This window comes from Saccoglossus kowalevskii, chromosome 2, assembly GCF_978046115.1.
Source record: "Saccoglossus kowalevskii chromosome 2, keSacKowa6.1, whole genome shotgun sequence".
Lineage (NCBI taxonomy): Eukaryota > Metazoa > Hemichordata > Enteropneusta > Harrimaniidae > Saccoglossus > Saccoglossus kowalevskii.
The window spans coordinates 38,972,408-38,995,247 of record NC_140642.1 but is presented as its reverse complement, the minus strand read 5'-3'; the positions used below and the strand labels follow the sequence as shown (position 1 = coordinate 38,995,247).

The following is a 22,840-nucleotide window of genomic DNA, read 5'->3' as shown; positions in this document are numbered from 1 at the left end:
GTGCGCATATAACTAATACCTAAGTAATCCTTAATTACCAAATGTACTAAAGCTACTTGTTTCGAAAAAATGGTCTGAAAACATTTGTTTTTATTATCAAAATATTTGTGACTTTCCAAAACAAATAATAATATACTAATAACATGAACCGTAATCACTCGAAATACGGAGCAGCCTTGACGAAATTCACGTTTGAAGGTTTGAGTATGACTGAATTTGTTATTTGAATTTTCAATTTTAAATGGTCTTCAATTTTTTGAGGTGTGTAAATGGATGGCAAGTAGGCGCACTAGGGTATTCAATAAAAATGTAGACCAATGCGAATAAGCTTATCAGTATTAATATATTGCTATACAATATTGGTACAAACTAAAGTTGAGATCAATTGGTCGAGCAGTTAGTGAGAAATTCGGGACATATTAGGTGACTGAACCAAATCATAAATCACGGCGAGCTTGTCATGTTTTGAATTTTAGGGTTGTAATGCAGAGGCGGCACGACATTGTGCATAGGCGAGATCTGCTAACCATCCCACGCGACCTTACTACGGGGGTCCAGGGCATGCTCCTCGGAAAGATTTTGAAATCTACACCCTCTGAAACGCCATTTCCTGCATTTTGAGGGGCAAATTATGCTGACATACATAGCTGAGTTTAATGACATTTCCAGGGAAAACTTACTGACCCACGTTTGATTTGGGGGCGACCAAAACCCACCCGTACCGCCGCCGGCACTGTAAAAATAGTTGCTCACATTTAGACAGGGTACAGCCCTAAACAAATCCTTATGGTAATTACCTTCAAGTATGTTAATGGTAATGAGCAGGTCATGATTATTGAGCATAGATCTCGATAAATGCGCCTATCGATTTTAAGTTTATGCTAGAACGAATAAATTGTAGAGTCTCCTGATAGATGAATTTGAGGAGTATAACAATAATATATATTTGAAGGAGTCGGAATTTATTTATTTTCCTATACAGCCTATTATTAACTAAGTAATACCCGTACGATTTCTCAACGCATGGTCCGTGACCCTCGTTTTTTTTTTTTTTTTATTATTGCTAATATCTGTAGTGTAAGGCAATAAGGAGAAATTTAAAAGTTCTAAATGTATCTGTAAAACTGTATTTATTGTAGCAATTGTTTGCCATTCTTTGTTAATTATAACGGCTTCTTTGAAATCTATAAATCTGAGCGCCCTCGTTTTTGTCTTAATTTTCTATTGCAACACACGCATACGTGTTTCCAAATGTCATCTGTTTTAGTCATGCGATTATAAAAAAAAAAGCATTACAATGACGTCATTCTCATGATATTGGATGACTGACACTATACAGTATTTATTAATGATGTGAAAATATATACAAAGTATATATTGTGGTTTTTCCTGCTTCTTTGCTGCGGGCATGGTTAATGGCGTTATTTAAAAATGCTGAAGGGTACCAGCATGCACCGCTCGGATTCATCATCTACGTATACCCAACTACCATTTTGGATTTGCAAAATTTGGTTCTGGTTATCAGACTAATAGTGTCCGAACTTATGTAGACATTAATAACGCCAATCTTTATTCATCCCTACTACACCTCCATTCGACAAAAACTGAAGAACTTTTGTTTTTACAGTGTCCGTATGTTGCCATTTGGCATTCTATGATGATTATTTGCCATCGAGCTGGTGATCGTTAGACGATTTAAATAACAAGTAAATAAATAATTCGGATTTGACGGTTATAACTGATAATTGAACGCATGGCACATTTCATAGAAAGATAAATCAGGGGAAACTGAAAAGTATATACATATAACATATTTAACGGCCATTTCAGACATTCGCTGAATTAGAATTTAGCATTAACGAAATATCTTTAATTATATTGACCTTAAAATAAATTATCACGTTACTACATTTGATCATGGTTACCCTGATTCAGTAGTACCCTTATTTCACTGCGTTGAACTCTAATGAGCGTGTAATTGTATTTGTTGCAACAATGCCGCCCTCATGGGTCAGCTAGCTTATAACCTTTCTTTATATTGGTACACCAGAGAATGTATTGCTTACTCTGCAACCATGGAAGCCGCAGTGTTTACATGACTCCAGGTTTTACACCAACCACAGGTAATGTTCTTAGATACACCATGCTTTAACTAGATAGTATATATAAGGTACCGTTGAGCAGAGAAGTTGCAAACCAAGTATTCAGGGTGCCAGTTAGTCACTAGTGTTAGAATCGTTTTGTGAATATTTATATAACCGTCCTGTCGTTGTATTTTGAGTTTCTCGTATAACAAAAGATTGTCAGTTGTGGAGACAACAATAGCTATTGTTGAGCAATGAAACGCGTGCATTCACGATAGTGGATAAGAAATTGTAAAGCCACGAAATCGTTAAAATTTAATAATATATTTAAGAGTCGATAGTGTGTGCTCTATGCTGTCACATTGCTGTTTCTTCCTTTGAATTGTTGAGTTTAATTACATTCCTTTGAACTCAGGTGGTTCAGCTGAGACTTGTCACATCGTCGATACACACCGACCGTCACGGGCGGAGCTGATTCCATCTTTCAGAAGGTTGACGGCATTAACACGTGCGTGGAATTATCGTTGTCGTTGGCAGGAATTGCGAGCACAGATACCGTCAACTTGGTCTCCACTTTCTAATACAGTGCCGTGGTTTGTGTTGTGTCGTACGCTATGCAGGCCTTGCGTGCTATGTTTGTTTCTACATTGACGTAGCCTACCGGGACGACAAAGAAACGTGGCGTTATTCTGTGTAATTTAACAGTGAAAGGGAATTCCGACAATATGTCGTCGAGTGCGCTTTACAAGGTCGTTACAGAGTTGATGTCAGCCAAGTATGAGGTAGTTCAACCGCTTGGTAATGGTGTGTTTGGTACCGTATACTTGGTGAAAGATAGCCGTGGTACCGAAATGGCCATGAAGAAGATCCAGTGGCACAGGGAGAGGGCAGGTTACGACAGCGCTATCAGAGAATCGAAAGCGTTTGCTCTGACAAGACACCATGCCCACGTAGTAGAATGCATCGATGGATACGCTGACGAAAACTATGCGTATATCGTGATGGAGTATTGCGATGGTGGCAACCTAAACAAATACATGTTGGCTCGTCAATTCAACTACCAGGAAAACCTACAAATAATGTTGCAATTAGCGGACGCTGTGTCATTTCTACACCACAATGAAATACTCCACCGTGATCTCCGACCCCACAATATATTGATTAAAAAACAGCTAAACGGTCGGGACCTAGTTAAAGTTACTGGTTTCGCTGTTTCCGTTACCCCCGATAGCAAGCTAATTTTACATGGAGGCGAGGATTCTCCCGACGAGTTCATGAAATACATATCATCTGTAGAAAACACGGAGGCATTCGCTGCTCCTGAAATTTACAGCAAAATATACAGTATGAAAATGGACGTGTTTTCGCTAGGGGTGCTGTACTTAGCTTTATTGGAGCGGGAGGTGAACGACTACAGCGACAAACACGCCACTATTGTAGCCATGTACAGCTACGATGACTCTAAGCCCAGGTATATTGGCCGAACATTGGCATCTAAACACGGTGCCTCACGCACCTTAGATTACGACGTTAGCGCCGATGAGAGACTACGAAATTTGGTGAATTCGATGATTCTGGCTAACCCGGACGAGAGGCCAGTAAGCGATACCGTATATGGTTCATTACGTGAAATAACTGATGGTAAGATTCCATTAACAATTTTGTTTCAATTACGTCACACACTTGTTCATACATTATTACTACTACAACATCTGTTAATTTGTAATTTCATATCGTAGAATATTTTATTCATATCTGACATATCAATTTCTATTGAATTGAATAATTAATGAAGAAATGTTTTTTAGCTCAGAGTGTGTTTCCAATCAATTGCTTCTGCCTCACATTGTGCACTGGGGCGTAGTAATAAGTCTACCGAGAAATAATATAATTTCCCGACACAAATAACCCTATAATTACAGTATCAAAGTTACCTGTGCCTAATTACACTCATGAATATTCGGAGTAGTTTCGTCTTCGTGATTCAGTCGTGTTCCCGCGTTAGTGGTGACAAGTCGCACATAACCCCCAAACTTGTAATTAGCAAGATTTTCTGCGGTTGCCATGGCGATGTTACAGTTAAAGATGGGTCATTTCAATTCACGTATTGAAATTTGGGTCACACTATATTTCGCATAATACTTTAAAAAAAGTGCACACACGAAGGCATCGAAAAGTCACAAAATTTGTGTTTAAACAATTAGCTTCTGGCTACATTGATATAATCCCCGTTAATTGTTCGCTACTTTGTTTTCGTTGTGTTACCTCCACCATAGCCTGGAATACCTATTGTATAACTGCAGCCATTCGGTTACTATGGCGACATTACGATTACCTCATATCAAAGCTAGTGCACAATACACTAAATTGTATTTTATCTAAAACGATAGCTTCGATTTATTGCCAAGGTTATCGATATTTATCGGTGTCTTCGGGCTAACAATCGGTGGGATGTGACGTACATTGTCCACACAACAAAGCATTATGGGATTTAGTGACGTATACAATTGCCGTTGGTGTGACAGATTAGATTTCATGTTCAACAAAAACAACTTGAATACAATCTCTGTATTTGGTAGCGTTGTCAAACATATATTTCAACTAGTACACCTGGTAGTACGTGTTGTAAGAAAGTTTATTTGAATGGGAAGGATTTGCGTGATTTCCTGTGTGTGTGTAGTGTTTTTGTACTTGGAGGTAAGGTGTATATCCGTTTGTCTGTTACCACATCTCTTTTCACGAGCTATTCACCAAATTCAGACCAAACTACATAATTTTGCAGATCTGTCTATGGCATAAATCCGTGCATATTAATTAGTTAAATTTACATATCAACTAGGCGTGTCTGTTTCATTATTATATAAAGTACCAAGTCAGTCAGTCAGTCAGTCAGTCAGTCAGTCAATACAAATACCGGTTTATGTAATACTAGTCAGTTTGAAAAAAATGAACCGTATTCTGTATTTGGCTGATATAGGCAGGGACATATGAGTGTTCTACGGGACCAAAACAACCTATTTCCACTTATTTTCTTATTATCTTATTTTATAAAATACGGGCTTCTTTTAGAGAACCACCAAGAAGATACACTTTCTTCTCATACTATACGGACGTCTCTGCGCATTTGATGTGATCAGGTGAAACTTCAATAACAAAAATGTCTTCCGCTGCACAAACTCTTTCTTCTTGTCTTTTTGAGTAGAATTTTTTGGTTTTCACAAAATACGAAACGCGCATATACAATAGACTGAACTGATTACATATTACATCCCAAAATATACCACATTGATAAACCACAATTATAATATCATTTATTTCAATTATCACACAATACATTCCAATTGATAACAGAATATACCACAATTATAACAGGGTATACCACAATTATAATAGAATTTATTTCAATTATCACACGATACATCCCAATTGCTAACAGAATATACCACAATTATAATAGAATTTATTTCAATTATCACACAATACATCCCAATTGATAACAGAATATACCACAATTATAATATCATTTATTTCAATTATCACACAATACATTCCAATTGCTAACAGGGTATACCACAATTATAATAGAATTTATTTCAATTATCACACGATACATCCCAATTGCTAACAGAATATACCACAATTATAATAGAATTTATTTCAATTATCACACAATACATCCCAATTGATAACAGAATATACCACAATTATAATATCATTTATTTCAATTATCACACAATACATTCCAATTGATAACAGAATATACCACAATTATAATATAATTTATTTCAATTATCACACAATACATCCCAATTAATAACAGAATATACCACAATTATAATAGAATTTATTTCAATTATCACACAATACATCCCAATTGATAACAGGGTATACCACAATTATAATAGAATTTATTTCAATTATCACACAATACATCCCAATTGATAACAGAATATACCACAATTAAAATAGAATTTATTTCAATTATCACACAATACATCCCAATTGATAACAGAATATACCACAATTATAATAGAATTTATTTCAATTATCACACAATACATCCCAATTGATAACAGGGTATACCACAATTATAATAGAATTTATTTCAATTATCACACGATGCATCCCAATTGCTAACAGAATATACCACAATTATAATATCATTTATTTCAATTATCACACAATACATCCCAATTGATAACAGAATATACCACAATTATAATATCATTTATTTCAATTATCACACAATACATTCCAATTGATAACAGAATATACCACAATTATAATATAATTTATTTCAATTATCACACAATACATCCCAATTGATAACAGAATATACCACAATTATAATATAATTTATTTCAATTATCACACAATACATCCCAATTGATAACAGAATATACCACAATTATAATAGAATTTATTTCAATTATCACACGATACATCCCAATTGATAACAGAATATACCACAATTATAATAGAATTTATTTCAATTATCACACAATACATCCCAATTGATAACAGAATATACCACAATTATAACAGGGTATACCACAATTATAATATCATTTATTTCAATTATCACACAATACAACCCAATTGATAACAGGATATACCACAATTATAATGTAATTCATTTCAATTATCACACAATACATCCCAATTGATAACAGAATATACCACAATTATAATATAATTCATTTCAAATATCGCACAATACATCCAAATTGATAACAGAATATACCACAATTATAATATAATTCATTTCAATTATCACACAATACATCCTAATTGATAACAGGATATACCACACTGATAATATAATTCATTTCAATTATCACACAATACATCCCAATTGATAACAAGATATACCACACTGATAATATAATTCATTTTAATTATCACACAATACATCCCAATTGATAACATAATATACCATAATTATAATGTAATTCATTTCAATTATCACAAAATACATCCCAATTGATAACAGAATATACCACAATTATAATATAATTCAGTTCAATTATCACACAATACATTCCAATTGATAACAGAATATACCACAATTATAATATAATTTATTTCAATTATGACACAATACATCCCAATTGATAACAGAATATACCACAATTATAATATAATTTATTTCAATTATGACACAATACATCCCAATTGATAACAAAATATACCACAATTATAATATAATTCATTTTAGTTATCACACAATACATCCCAATTGATAACAAAATATACCACAATTATAATATAATTCAGTTCAATTATCACACAATACATTCCAATTGATAACAGAATATACCACAATTATAATATAATTTATTTCAATTATGACACAATACATCCCAATTGATAACAGAATATACCACAATTATAATATAATTTATTTCAATTATGACACAATACATCCCAATTGATAACAAAATATACCACAATTATAATATAATTCATTTTAGTTATCACACAATGCATCCCAATTGATAACAGAATATACCACACTGATAATATAATTCATTTCAATTATCACAAAATACATCCCAATTGATAACAGAATATACCACAATTATAATATAATTCAGTTCAATTATCACACAATACATTCCAATTGATAACAGAATATACCACAATTATAATATCATTTATTTCAATTATCACACAATACATTCCAATTGATAACAGAATATACCACAATTATAACAGGGTATACCACAATTATAATAGAATTTATTTCAATTATCACACGATACATCCCAATTGCTAACAGAATATACCACAATTATAATAGAATTTATTTCAATTATCACACAATACATCCCAATTGATAACAGAATATACCACAATTATAATATCATTTATTTCAATTATCACACAATACATTCCAATTGATAACAGAATATACCACAATTATAATATAATTTATTTCAATTATCACACAATACATCCCAATTAATAACAGAATATACCACAATTATAATAGAATTTATTTCAATTATCACACAATACATCCCAATTGATAACAGGGTATACCACAATTATAATAGAATTTATTTCAATTATCACACAATACATCCCAATTGATAACAGAATATACCACAATTAAAATAGAATTTATTTCAATTATCACACAATACATCCCAATTGATAACAGAATATACCACAATTATAATAGAATTTATTTCAATTATCACACAATACATCCCAATTGATAACAGGGTATACCACAATTATAATAGAATTTATTTCAATTATCACACGATGCATCCCAATTGCTAACAGAATATACCACAATTATAATAGAATTTATTTCAATTATCACACAATACATCCCAATTGATAACAGAATATACCACAATTATAATATCATTTATTTCAATTATCACACAATACATTCCAATTGATAACAGAATATACCACAATTATAATATAATTTATTTCAATTATCACACAATACATCCCAATTGATAACAGAATATACCACAATTATAATATAATTTATTTCAATTATCACACAATACATCCCAATTGATAACAGAATATACCACAATTATAATAGAATTTATTTCAATTATCACACGATACATCCCAATTGATAACAGAATATACCACAATTATAATAGAATTTATTTCAATTATCACACAATACATCCCAATTGATAACAGAATATACCACAATTATAACAGGGTATACCACAATTATAATATCATTTATTTCAATTATCACACAATACAACCCAATTGATAACAGGATATACCACAGTTATAATGTAATTCATTTCAATTATCACACAATACATCCCAATTGATAACAGAATATACCACAATTATAATATAATTCATTTCAAATATCGCACAATACATCCAAATTGATAACAGAATATACCACAATTATAATATAATTCATTTCAATTATCACACAATACATCCTAATTGATAACAGGATATACCACACTGATAATATAATTCATTTCAATTATCACACAATACATCCCAATTGATAACAAGATATACCACACTGATAATATAATTCATTTTAATTATCACACAATACATCCCAATTGATAACATAATATACCATAATTATAATGTAATTCATTTCAATTATCACAAAATACATCCCAATTGCTAACAGAATATACCACAATTATAATAGAATTTATTTCAATTATCACACAATACATCCCAATTGATAACAGAATATACCACAATTATAATATCATTTATTTCAATTATCACACAATACATTCCAATTGATAACAGAATATACCACAATTATAATATAATTTATTTCAATTATCACACAATACATCCCAATTAATAACAGAATATACCACAATTATAATAGAATTTATTTCAATTATCACACAATACATCCCAATTGATAACAGGGTATACCACAATTATAATAGAATTTATTTCAATTATCACACAATACATCCCAATTGATAACTGAATATACCACAATTAAAATAGAATTTATTTCAATTATCACACAATACATCCCAATTGATAACAGAATATACCACAATTATAATAGAATTTATTTCAATTATCACACAATACATCCCAATTGATAACAGGGTATACCACAATTATAATAGAATTTATTTCAATTATCACACGATGCATCCCAATTGCTAACAGAATATACCACAATTATAATAGAATTTATTTCAATTATCACACAATACATTCCAATTGATAACAGAATATACCACAATTATAATATAATTTATTTCAATTATCACACAATACATCCCAATTGATAACAGAATATACCACAATTATAATATAATTTATTTCAATTATCACACAATACATCCCAATTGATAACAGAATATACCACAATTATAATAGAATTTATTTCAATTATCACACGATACATCCCAATTGATAACAGAATATACCACAATTATAATAGAATTTATTTCAATTATCACACAATACATCCCAATTGATAACAGAATATACCACAATTATAACAGGGTATACCACAATTATAATATCATTTATTTCAATTATCACACAATACAACCCAATTGATAACAGGATATACCACAATTATAATGTAATTCAATTCAATTATCACACAATACATCCCAATTGATAACAGAATATACCACAATTATAATATCATTTATTTCAATTATCACACAATACATTCCAATTGATAACAGAATATACCACAATTATAATATAATTTATTTCAATTATCACACAATACATCCCAATTGATAACAGAATATACCACAATTATAATATAATTTATTTCAATTATCACACAATACATCCCAATTGATAACAGAATATACCACAATTATAATAGAATTTATTTCAATTATCACACGATACATCCCAATTGATAACAGAATATACCACAATTATAATAGAATTTATTTCAATTATCACACAATACATCCCAATTGATAACAGAATATACCACAATTATAACAGGGTATACCACAATTATAATATCATTTATTTCAATTATCACACAATACAACCCAATTGATAACAGGATATACCACAATTATAATGTAATTCAATTCAATTATCACACAATACATCCCAATTGATAACAGAATATACCACAATTATAATATAATTCATTTCAAATATCGCACAATACATCCAAATTGATAACAGAATATACCACAATTATAATATAATTCATTTCAATTATCACACAATACATCCTAATTGATAACAGGATATACCACACTGATAATATAATTCATTTCAATTATCACACAATACATCCCAATTGATAACAAGATATACCACACTGATAATATAATTCATTTTAATTATCACACAATACATCCCAATTGATAACATAATATACCATAATTATAATGTAATTCATTTCAATTATCACAAAATACATCCCAATTGATAACAGAATATACCACAATTATAATATAATTCAGTTCAATTATCACACAATACATTCCAATTGATAACAGAATATACCACAATTATAATATAATTTATTTCAATTATGACACAATACATCCCAATTGATAACAAAATATACCACAATTATAATATAATTCATTTTAATTATCACACAATGCATCCCAATTGATAACAGAATATACCACACTGATAATATAATTCATTTCAATTATCACACAATACATTCCAATTGATAACAGAATATACCACACTGATAATATAATTCATTTCAATTATCACACAATACATTCCAATTGATAACAGAATATACCACACTGATAATATAATTCATTTCAATTATCACACAATACATCCCAATTGATAACAGAATATACCACAATTATAATATAATACGCCTCAATGATTACAGAATATACTACATTGAAAAATGCATGTACCGCCAGTTAATATAATTAAATATTAACATATAATATCATTTCACTATAACAAAAGTAAGAGGGTGACAAAACCGACTGCTAAATGTAAACAATATGCACAATGTGTCGTGCTTCAGTAGATACCCTGTTTTGTTAGCAACAAAGTGCATTTGAAACATACAACACATATTTCCAATCAATAAATGTGACCTTTCTTATCAGCCGTAGATTGACCCTAACTATCTTACAGATATGTAAATCAAGGCTATTGACGTCACTAGACACATAAACGACAGGACAACACAGATCCGGACATTCGTCGTCCTCTCAAGTGTGTTTTAATGCATGGTGTCGATGCCAGTATAGATTCCTGGTTAGCCAGTTCGTCATTCATCAAAACATTCTTATTCCGCGTTGTATGGATGAAATAGTCCCCTCCGGGAAGGGTATCCAACTAGATCACTCCGAAGAAATGCAAGCAGTAAAGATAACACTTATCTTAGATGGGAGTTGCCTGTCTATTGTTTCCATGCCAACCGTACACCAGGGATGAAAGTAAACGCATCTTCTAAACACAGAAACGTTGATCATCAGTGAAAAATAGGGTTAGATTAAGGTGCATGGCGATCATTGTCTGTTATCGTCGGAATCACCTATTAAATTCACCGAAATGAGATAAGAGAATATAACATATAAAATAATAATAATCTATTAAATTCTGAATTGTTACTCTGCCTATATTTATGATTTATTTTTCATGTGAATCTTTAGATCTTCAAAGATGGATTACGTTATGCTCGACACGGGGCCTGTTATATTACTCTGTGGATTTATTATCCGAGTTGAAGTCATTTTTTCCGGTGAATGCTTGTTTAATTCGGCAACTAAGTCTGGACCCGAAAGTCGTCGCCACAAAACTTGATGATTAAGTATGTAGTGAATTCGTGAGTTTTGTCTTTGTTGTAAATATCGCATTGGAGACGCGACAAAGCTGGGTACACATTGAACACACATAGACCAGTCATTCTCAGCAAACCATTGCATTTTGCTTCGATTAATATAGAATGATTTAATTACCGTGTTTTGGTGACAATTTCGCGTGAATGAATGACAGTAATTGGCTGTTGTATATTGGATAAAAGGTCCTGCCAAGCAATCAGTCACTGCATGTAATTTGTAGCTCAGGTCGATGGAGATTTCATGCAATCGCCTTTTTATTCACAGTAACTGTGTTATTGAAAATGGCGAGTGCCGGTAATTACTGTCCAGCACAGTGATTGTTCGTTCAATGAGCCCGAACACTCCCAGCTAGCTTTCTCTCTCACTCAACAACTTTCCCGTTTCCTTATTGCAAGGTTCATTAACCGGTTAACCATGATTTGGGGAATTAATGAACCAGTTATTCATAAAGTTCGCGTAATGAACCAGTTATTCAAAAAGTTCGCGTAATGAACCAGCTATTCATAAAGTTCGCGTAATTCATTAAACTAATACTTTTAGAGCGTGACCAAATCATCGTGATAACTACATGAATCATTTCATATATAAAATATGATTGTGTTTGTATAAATTAATTTGATTTAATCAATGTATTCAAATTCTAAGTATGCCTTTAAGACTGATCAGGGTTGCACCAAACCATTTGTATCATCTAGTGGTATTAAACAAGGGTGCAACTTGAGCCCATTATTATTTAACATCTACATCAATGACCTATCTGACAGTTTTAAAAAACCTGAGCATGTCAGTCTTAATGGCATCAATATTAATTGCCTACTTTTTGCAGATGACATTGTCATTTTTTCACACAAGTACAGGACTACAAGACTTAATTTGTTAAAAAACTATTGTTTTAAGTAAAAACTTGGAGTTACTATTAATAAAATTATTATTTTAATAACAAGGGAAGAAAGATAGATGGCAAATTTTATCTGGGAGACCAACAGGTAAAAGTTGTTTCTACTTATAACTATTTAGGTACCACTTTTAGTAGTGGTACAATTGCTATCGATAATCTAGTCAAAAAAGCAATGCGTGCAATAGGTGCATTAAAACAAACACTTAATCTACACAATTATATAGTTTCGTCAAAAAATGCTATTCAGTTATATCGCAGTACAATCCTACCCATTTTATTATATGAATCTGAGATATGGGGGGCTTTTACTTTCAAACTTGTTAAAACAACGAAATAACTGAAGACAGTTTTATCCAAAATCTGTTTAATGACAAAACACACTTTGAACAACTCTTAATTGACATTAGTTCACAAATGTTGAAATATTATGAAAGGCTAAAATCATTAAAAAATAATCATCTTCTAGACTGTGCTTTCCATACTGACAATAAAATAAATGGTAATTCTTGGACAGCATTTGTTAACAGATTTTTCACATTAACTAAAATTAGTGATGAATCTAACACTAGATTCATACAAATTTACTATAATAAAGTCTGGTTGCCAACGATATTTAAACCAGAAAAGAATAGGCTACGTACTTATAACACAAGTTTAAACACAATTTTGAATTTGAACCATATTTAGAACAAATCAAAAATGTGCAACACAGAGTCAGTTCACTAAGTTTCGCATTTCTTCTCACTCATTGTCAATTGAAAAACTTAGATATAATAAAACACCTCCAGAGCAAAGGTTTTGTTTTCTATGTAATGAACAGGCTATTGGGGGTGAATTTCATGTTTTACTCACATGTAAAAATTGTCAGATTGTACAAGCTCGTACTAAATTTGAAGATGAATTAACAATTTATGATGAAAATAGTTATCAACGTTTGAGAAATTTAAGTGCACTAAAGATAGCTTCATTTTATTTCTAAGCCTTGGTTTAGTCTATTTTTTGTTTGTTTTTCTATCTATCTATATATCTATAAAACCAATTTAATGATGTTTATGTCGCTTAAAAAATTAAGAATAATTCAAACGCTTAATTGACTTGGTCACATTTTAATAAATTCATAGTGTTGATCATACGTCGTTGGTGGTTCGTTGTGACTATTCGTGACGACATACCTAACATTTCGGCATAGGCTTGGAGATTAGCAACATGATGCACGAGACGTTCATCCTTTTGGTTGTTGATATCTTTACTGATGCCTGATGTATAGGTGTGACACCATTCAATTGGGGTTAGCGTATACAATGCAAATAAATACGTGCCAAACAGACGCGTGGTTTAATCCACGCCATTGACACTTATTCAATCTAGATAATACCCAGCACTCAAATCGACTTAACAGCTACTTTTAAAACAAATTTTGATGTAGTATCGATCTCACTGATATAAGAAAATATAAATGCATATTTTAGTTATATAACATCAAATATACAATAAGGTGTATGGCATAAAGTATATTATTATACATCTGTCACCATAACGCCGTAAGTTACAGCGTATTTTCATCTTACCATATTAGAAAATGCGAATTCCAAATATGGAATGATTACGCGCGTAAGCGTCCTCTAATAATAAAAACAAACCTTGGAAGAAAAGATGTATAATAATAAGGTTATTACGAGGATACCTCAAAGGATGCACTCAGACAGTACGCCGTCGCACCAACCTCCTCTGCGCGTTGGTCGATACTTTGACTTTGAGATACTGTACAGTAACAATAAACCCAACACGTACTGTACAGTAATAATCAACCCAACACGTACTGTATAGTAACAATCAATCCAACACGTACTGAACAGTAACAATCAATCCAACACGTACTGTACAGTAATAATCAACCCAACACGTACTGTATAGTAACAATCAATCCAACACGTACTGTACAGTAATAATCAATCCAACACGTACTGTACAGTAATAATCAATCCAACACGTACTGTACAGTAATAATCAATCCAACACGTACTGTATAGTAACAATCAATCCAACACGTACTGTACAGTAACAATCAACCCAACACGTACTGTATAGTAATAATCAACCCAACACGTACTCTATAGTAACAATCAATCCAACACGTACTGTACAGTAACAATCAATCCAACACGTACTGTACAGTAACAATCAATCCAACACGTACTGTACAGTAATAATCAATCCAACACGTACTGTACAGTAATAATCAACCCAACACGTACTGTACAGTAACAATCAATCCAACACGTACTGTACAGTAACAATCAACCCAACACGTACTGTATAGTAAAAATCAATCCAACACGTACTGTACAGTAACAATCAATCCAACACGTACCGTACAGTAATAATCAACCCAACACGTACTGTACTGTACAGTAATAATCAACCCAACACGTACTGTACAGTAACAATCAATCCAACACGTACTGAACAGTAACAATCAATCCAACACGTACTGTACAGTAATAATCAACCCAACACGTACTGTACAGTAACAATAAACCCAACACGTACTGTACAGTAATAATCGACCCAACACGTACTGTATAGTAACAATCAATCCAATACGTACTGTACAGTAACAATCGACCCAGCACGTACTGTATAGTAACAATCAATCCAACACGTACTGTACAGAAACAATAAACCCAACACGTACTGTACAGTAATAATCGACGCAACACGTACTGTACAGTAATAATCAACCCAACACGTACTGTACAGTAATAATCAATCCAACACGTACTGTACAGTAACAATCAATCCAACACGTACTGTATAGTAACAATCAATCCAACACATACTGTACAGTAACAATCAACCCAACACGTACTGTATAGTAATAATCAACCCAACACGTACTGTATAGTAACAATCAATCCAACACGTACTGTACAGTAATAATCAATCCAACACGTACTGTACAGTAATAATCAACCCAACACGTACTGTACAGTAACAATCAATCCAACACGTACTGTACAGTAACAATCAACCCAACACGTACTGTACAGTAACAATCAATCCAACACGTACTGTACAGTAATAATCAACCCAACACGTACTGTACAGTAATTATCAACCCAACACGTACTGCACACTAACAATAAACCCAACACGTACTGTACAGTAATTATCAATCCAACATGTACTGTACAGTAACAATCAATCCAACACGTACTGTACAGTAACAATCAATCCAACACGTACTGTACAGTAACAATCGACCCAACACGTACTGTATAGTAACAATCAATCCAACACGTACTGTACAGTAACAATCAATCCAACACGTACTGTACAGTAACAATCAATCCAACGCGTACTGTACAGTAACAATCGACCCAACACGTACTGCACAGTAACAATCGACCCAACACGTACTGTACAGTAACAATCAATCCAACGCGTACTGTACAGTAACAATCGACCCAACACGTACTGCACAGTAACAATCGACCCAACACGTACTGCACAGTAACAATCGACCCAACACGTACTGTATAGTAACAATCAACCCAACACGTACTGTACAGTAATAATCAACCCAACACGTACTGTACAGTAACAATCGACCCAACACGTACTGTACAGTAACAATCAATCCAACGCGTACTGTACAGTAACAATCGACCCAACACGTACTGCACAGTAACAATCGACCCAACACGTACTGTACAGTAACAATCGACCCAACACGTACTGTATAGTAACAATCAATCCAACACGTACTGTACAGTAACAATCAACCCAACACGTACTGTACAGTAACAATCAATCCAACGCGTACTGTACAGTAACAATCGACCCAACACGTACTGCACAGTAACAATCGACCCAACACGTACTGTATAGTAACAATAGATATAACAGGCACCGTATTGTAAGAATCGACTGAGCATGTACTGTATTGACTGCTGTGTAGCTTGAAAATTACATTTACCGAACTCAATAAACATGTTTTCATGCGATATTGGTTGACCAATCCTCAACGCACATAATAACAACAATTCCATAATACTTTCAGTGATGCTGACATCTGGACCTTCTCAGAAATTATAGTTTAGGCAGGCTAATAAATTACTCTGTGATAATATTTGAGATAATGCATGATTATAATTTGCGATTAAATGTTTTTGTTGGCAAATTTGCCCCAGTAATATACGGTATTTGAAAACATCAAGAAATGACATGAGTGATTACATCGCGTCTGACGTCATTGCTGGAGATTTTAATCTCGTGATCACTGGCCTATTATAAGTGAAAGAAGTTGTCTCAAGATGGCGCTTCGTACTGTACATTGATGGATGGATTGCATTAGTTTGGGACCTCACAGCATCGATATTAATAATGTATTGCTGAATTGCGGAGTCTACGATGCATGCGATATTTAAGCACAAGCCCCACATGCATGTATTACGTTATCAGCCATCCAATCACGTGTCAAGCCATGCCAATTAAGGCGATTACAGCGCAATGCACGTAAAAAGTGTTTGTGATGGTTTGATTACAGAATAAAAAGTAGCCCGACTTAAAGGTAGTCGATGTGTCGCGAAAACTTGGTCATACTCGACAATCTCATGTCGCTGTATGTTTTCATATTAAAAAAAAACGGTATTTATTTCGGTGTATCTTACTAAACGTGAAATAAGTGAAATTTAGAAATACCCACTGAACCAGTTATTACTAGAATTGTTTACATTATAAAAAAAAACATCTACAGCGCATGCTCACTTCGACCACATTCTCAAACAGTGTTTTCACTGTGATTGATTCGTTCCAGTACAGTGAGTTTAAACAAACTCTGCGGTAAACATTGGGGATAAGTGGTCTTAGCGTCGTTACCCCAGAAAGTGATTTATACTCTGTCAAATAGAAGAAAGAGGAGTCATGGTTACTGTAGTGGGGCAACACGTAGATTCCAAATACTTTCTCGACTGCGTGGCATTAAATTTTATGGTATTGCAATGTTTTGATAGGTGGGCGGAGTTTCCAATAAATCAAGACATCGCAAGGGGGGTCTAAAAAAATAGTTGTCACACATCCTCACACAAAATCGCGTATGTTGAAGGTTTACAAAATGTATATACACGTAACACACATTTATGATTGTATGTATTATTAGAAATTAAAGAAAATGGTCTGTTTTTAAAAAAAAATAATCCTGAAATATACCGTATATAACTTGTTGGAAAATCTGTGTAGAACTGCCGATATCATGATAAAATGACGTGTAGTACACAAAATAGTTTGTGTGTGTTCCGTTTTACCACGTTTAAAAAGTGTATTTGTCAGATCAAAGAATCTGATCACTAATTAATATATGCGCCCTTTTCAGGGTGCCCAAAGTAGATGTGCTGGTGACAGTTGAAATGTAAGTGTCTGTGATTGGTTGACTGATTGATTGATTGATTGATTAGCGATCACCAAAAAATGGAATTGAGTTATTTTGTTGCATTTTTTTTACAAACTACCAACGTCGGTCACCAATCTTGTACCATGTGTAGTGAGTGTTTGTGAGAATTCTACATAATGGCTTAATGGTTGGATATTATGTTTCTATGGCTTAATAACATACATCCATCATTATAACTTATTTTATACCACGCACATCACGCTGGTATTCTGTCAATAAAATCACTGATATATATATATTATTTGTATGTATTTTTTTAACTGCTACAGGAACCAACCCAGTCAGTCAGTGAATCCAGAGACTAGTACGGTTTGCATGTACAGATATTAGTTGATCATAGTGCAATGCTTTGTGTTACATTTTATTTGGGATGTATCGTATGCTGCGCACGTCGTCATTCCAATAGTATGATATCACTATAGATTTTTATCATTCCACTTCCAATCAGACAATTTTAATTCATTTGTCTTTCGAGGCAGGGTGAGGGGTTGATTAATGTGTTCGTGCATATTTGTTGTTCGGTGAGTATCTTGCATAGAGGTTAGTCATAATATACAAGAATGCGCGAGAGATGTTGACACTTGGATGAGGGGGCCATCCCATCGATTTCTTGTATTTAACGGTATGTTATTATCGCCGCGAAGGCGCCAGTCAGACCGTATTTATGGACTATATATATATTCAAACTAGGAAATACGATTATATCAAAAGCTCACTTGCATGCAGGTCACGTGCGTGAATCTTGGAATATGAATTCCTGTGATTTGAAGATATGCTCATTATCAGTAAATTGTGACCATACCATAATACGTGCATTACGGCAATTCTCATCTCACATGCTATTACATCCTAAGCTTAGGAAATTCGGTATTTGCATAATTGATATATAAACCATCGACCGATATGATAGATTGACGTTTTTGTACATAAACGCCACGAGTTTAGAGGTGAAACATACGTTAAAAAAGTTTTATTGCGATCAAGAATGCGTGTAGTAATTCTATGTTAGTTGGGTTTCGAGAAAGTGACAATATTTTAGGAAGAATGTAATGTTGGACAATCACAATCATTCAGCAATGTTTGACTAATATACATCTCCATGTTGGTATGAGTTATGTTGCCATGATTTGCATTAGCATGAAAACAGTGTGTCATGGTTTTGTGGTGTAGTCCCAGGGACTGAGTGATTTCCCTTTAAATGTTGTGCGACAGACAGCTGTGTCAGGATGTGACATGTATTGATCTGACCAGAGTGCGGGGCCAAAGAAAGTGAATTCAATATTCATTTAATAAAAAAAGGTTTCCTTTGAACACTCAAGTGACATATATAGAGTAGACATCGCGTACACGTAAATTTATGCTGTATTTGAATCTATAAAAGTTGCCATGGTTATAAAGGAGTCGCAACCATGGAAGAAACCTGTGCATGCAATAAACGTATTAGCGAGTTGCAATCAATGTAGAGACCGCGGGGAGTGGTTCTTCGATTAAACAAAGCAGCTATAATTCATTCAATTACAGCGAGAAAAAAATCAAATTCTTTAAGTGGACTCCGCATTGTTAGCTGTTTGACATGTGACATGACGTATTTCGAAATACATATGAGATGGACTAAAAGCTTGAGTATTGACGAATCGTGCATTTGGCTGTTCCACTTTTAATAACCGCTAACATTATACATTGATTTGCTTATTTGTCAGGTCCGCAGGTAATTGTGGATACTGGTTGTTGCCATGGAAGAAAATGCAGAAGACGATGCAAAGACAAATGTTACTGTGGATATGTGATATGTTGTGCCTTTGCTGGTTGCTTGTAGAAACAATTGTGTGTACGGACCCACATTGTGGCCGGCATCGGGTCAAGGAATATCGTGTTATTAAACTGGATTCTGCGGGGAAGGAACGCGTTCAGTTTGAATAAAACTGATGATTCGTGTCATTCACGGACACGTTTCCGTGGGGAGGGCATTGAACTGAGAAGAGTAGTCACAGTCACATGAGTCGGACGTCACCACAATTCATTTCACATTTATTCGAAATTTACATGTCGAAAATTATTTTTCACCAATAACTTTACATGTGTTTTCATATATGCGACGTTGTTCTTTTGTTTTCTTTATATGCGTGTCTTATTGAAATTATTCCTAACTGTATTAAATTACATTGTCAAAATAGACGTTCACAAATATTCATCGTGATGATCCTATAAATTGTAATTAATATATATTCGTGTGTTGTTGCCGGAAATAATCCGCTAATACTACACGAATAGTTGAATTTATTTATGGACTGCCCACTATAGTACTGATATCCAAGATTAACTCATTATGAAAACTCCTATTTATATGTTATTCAGTACCAAACCTGTGTTACCCAGTGAATCGTGATATTTTTCCCACTTATTGTATTTTACAGTTTAATATATTTCCAGACATTGCAAAACGTCGGTCTTTCACTACCATACATCTTCTCTTCTATCTCGGCAACTTATTCATTTATTCATATTTTATAAGTCGTTGTATACCGAGCAATAAAAACAAGTTATTATTAATTTATGTCACTTATTTGGGTTTTATTATTATTATTTGTTTGAATATTTCAAATTGTTAACAGAATAGTTGCATTAATATACGAATAACATAAGTGGCGAGCGAAATTTCGGCAGGAATATTTTACAAGTCAGATTCAGTAGAATTATGTTCACCAAATCGGATAAGGAATCTTTGTTTTAAACGGTGAGCATTTTTTCTTGTAACAGATGAAAGAACGGCCCTTTGAAATGGAGGATGTGTCCAGAAATATTTGTTCGCAATTGTTTATATTTCATATAAGTATATGTATGTTCATACCACATGTTAAAGAACTTGTATATTAAAGACTAAACTTCTATCATCCCCTATTTAGTTCAAATATGCCCCTTGTTTGCTTAAAGGGGGAATTGTTGTTCACCATTTACAACAAGAGTCCCTTATCTGATCTGGTGAGCAAAATAAATTCTACCGGCTTGCAAAATTGTGCTCAACATTTATCAACGCCATCAGGATGATATACAAGTCAAATACTTAGTACTCGGAAGTGCATGTCGCGATGCTGGTGTGCAAATTTGCGTATTTATCGCCCCTGTGTACGCTGCTAAACGTGGATTCATCGTAAGATCGACTCATTTATACGAACGTACTTTGACAGTGACTGTGGATTATAGGTGCAGTACAAGTAATCTGCACTGACAAGGTCAAGACGAGCTAAGATGAGTGGATCGATTTCTCGATCTATAGAGATAAAACACGATCATTGCGGGCTACGTGGTGCTTGTACAGAAGTAGTTTATAGAAGCATTGAAAATTAGACTGGGAATTCTTCACGGCAGCACGACGACTTGAATATGAGAAAACAATCTTCTAATATAATTATTATTTGACGTTGTTTTCATGGACGTCGGGTCGTATGCACTGAAGTGGAATGGGGACACTAACGAATTCAGTGGATTCTTGAAATTGATGATACAAGTACGCTATTGTTATAAACAGTGCGCTAGGCAACTGTGGATTAGAAATTACAATTGAAAGACGTTATACACTACAATGTCTTTGGTGTTTGCGTCTAACATGATAAAAGAGATTTGTTGTTTTTTGTTATGATTGACCAGTTGGATGACAATTCACTGTCCATGCATGCAAACACATCGTACATATTTTTACAGTACGCACACAATAGAGCAGACGCCTAACCATAGAATCACATGCAGTTATCAACAAATTTCTTTACAAGATTGCACCATCATAACACAAACGATCGTAACTCCAGTCTGGGACCCCCGTGTGTGGTGGTTGTGCACGGTACATTTATGTTAGTTCATGGACGGGTGAACATTATATCAAGATATGGCTATGTCCTAGCATAAAGCATATATTTTTTTCACCCTGTATGAAGATACACTATTTTACCTCCACGGTACACAATGTCTACTTGGTAATACCATGGACGTACTAAAACATGATAATACACACTGTGTATATTATAGGATTACAACTACTAGTACGCTTTAAACCCAAAACATAATGTCAGCCCGTTGTAATACTGCGACGTTTTGCATTAGT

The 22,840-nt window shown here is 33.3% G+C and overlaps 1 protein-coding gene across 2 annotated transcripts; it reads left to right on the top strand.

The window, feature by feature from the left end:
• Positions 1–2,050: 2,050 nt before the first annotated feature.
• On the top strand, positions 2,051–21,303 carry LOC100376263 (serine/threonine-protein kinase PDIK1L-like). 2 transcript variants are annotated; one of them, XM_085495484.1, is made up of 4 exons: positions 2,051–2,123; positions 2,500–3,725; positions 12,206–12,363; positions 20,445–20,563. In XM_085495484.1, exons 2-3 carry the CDS (start codon positions 2,810–2,812, stop codon positions 12,361–12,363), a joined length of 1,074 nt encoding a protein of 357 aa, XP_085351610.1. In that variant the 5' UTR covers positions 2,051–2,123; positions 2,500–2,809; the 3' UTR covers positions 20,445–20,563. The 2 variants fall into 2 exon arrangements, with proteins under 2 accessions (XP_085351610.1, XP_002734197.2); XM_002734151.4 differs by lacking the exon at positions 12,206–12,363 and having other exon boundaries at positions 20,445–21,303.
• Positions 21,304–22,840: the final 1,537 nt, after the last annotated feature.

What these genes read in the sequence shown, in the direction of transcription:
- LOC100376263 (XM_085495484.1), top strand. Translation starts at nt 2,810, where the DNA reads ATGTCGTCGAGTGCGCTTTACAAGGTCGTTACAGAGTTGATGTCAGCC. An exon ending in ATTACGTGAAATAACTGATG is followed by an intron (nt 3,726 to 12,205) that starts GTAAGATTCCAT and finishes GTGAATCTTTAG; the next exon opens with ATCTTCAAAGATGGATTACG.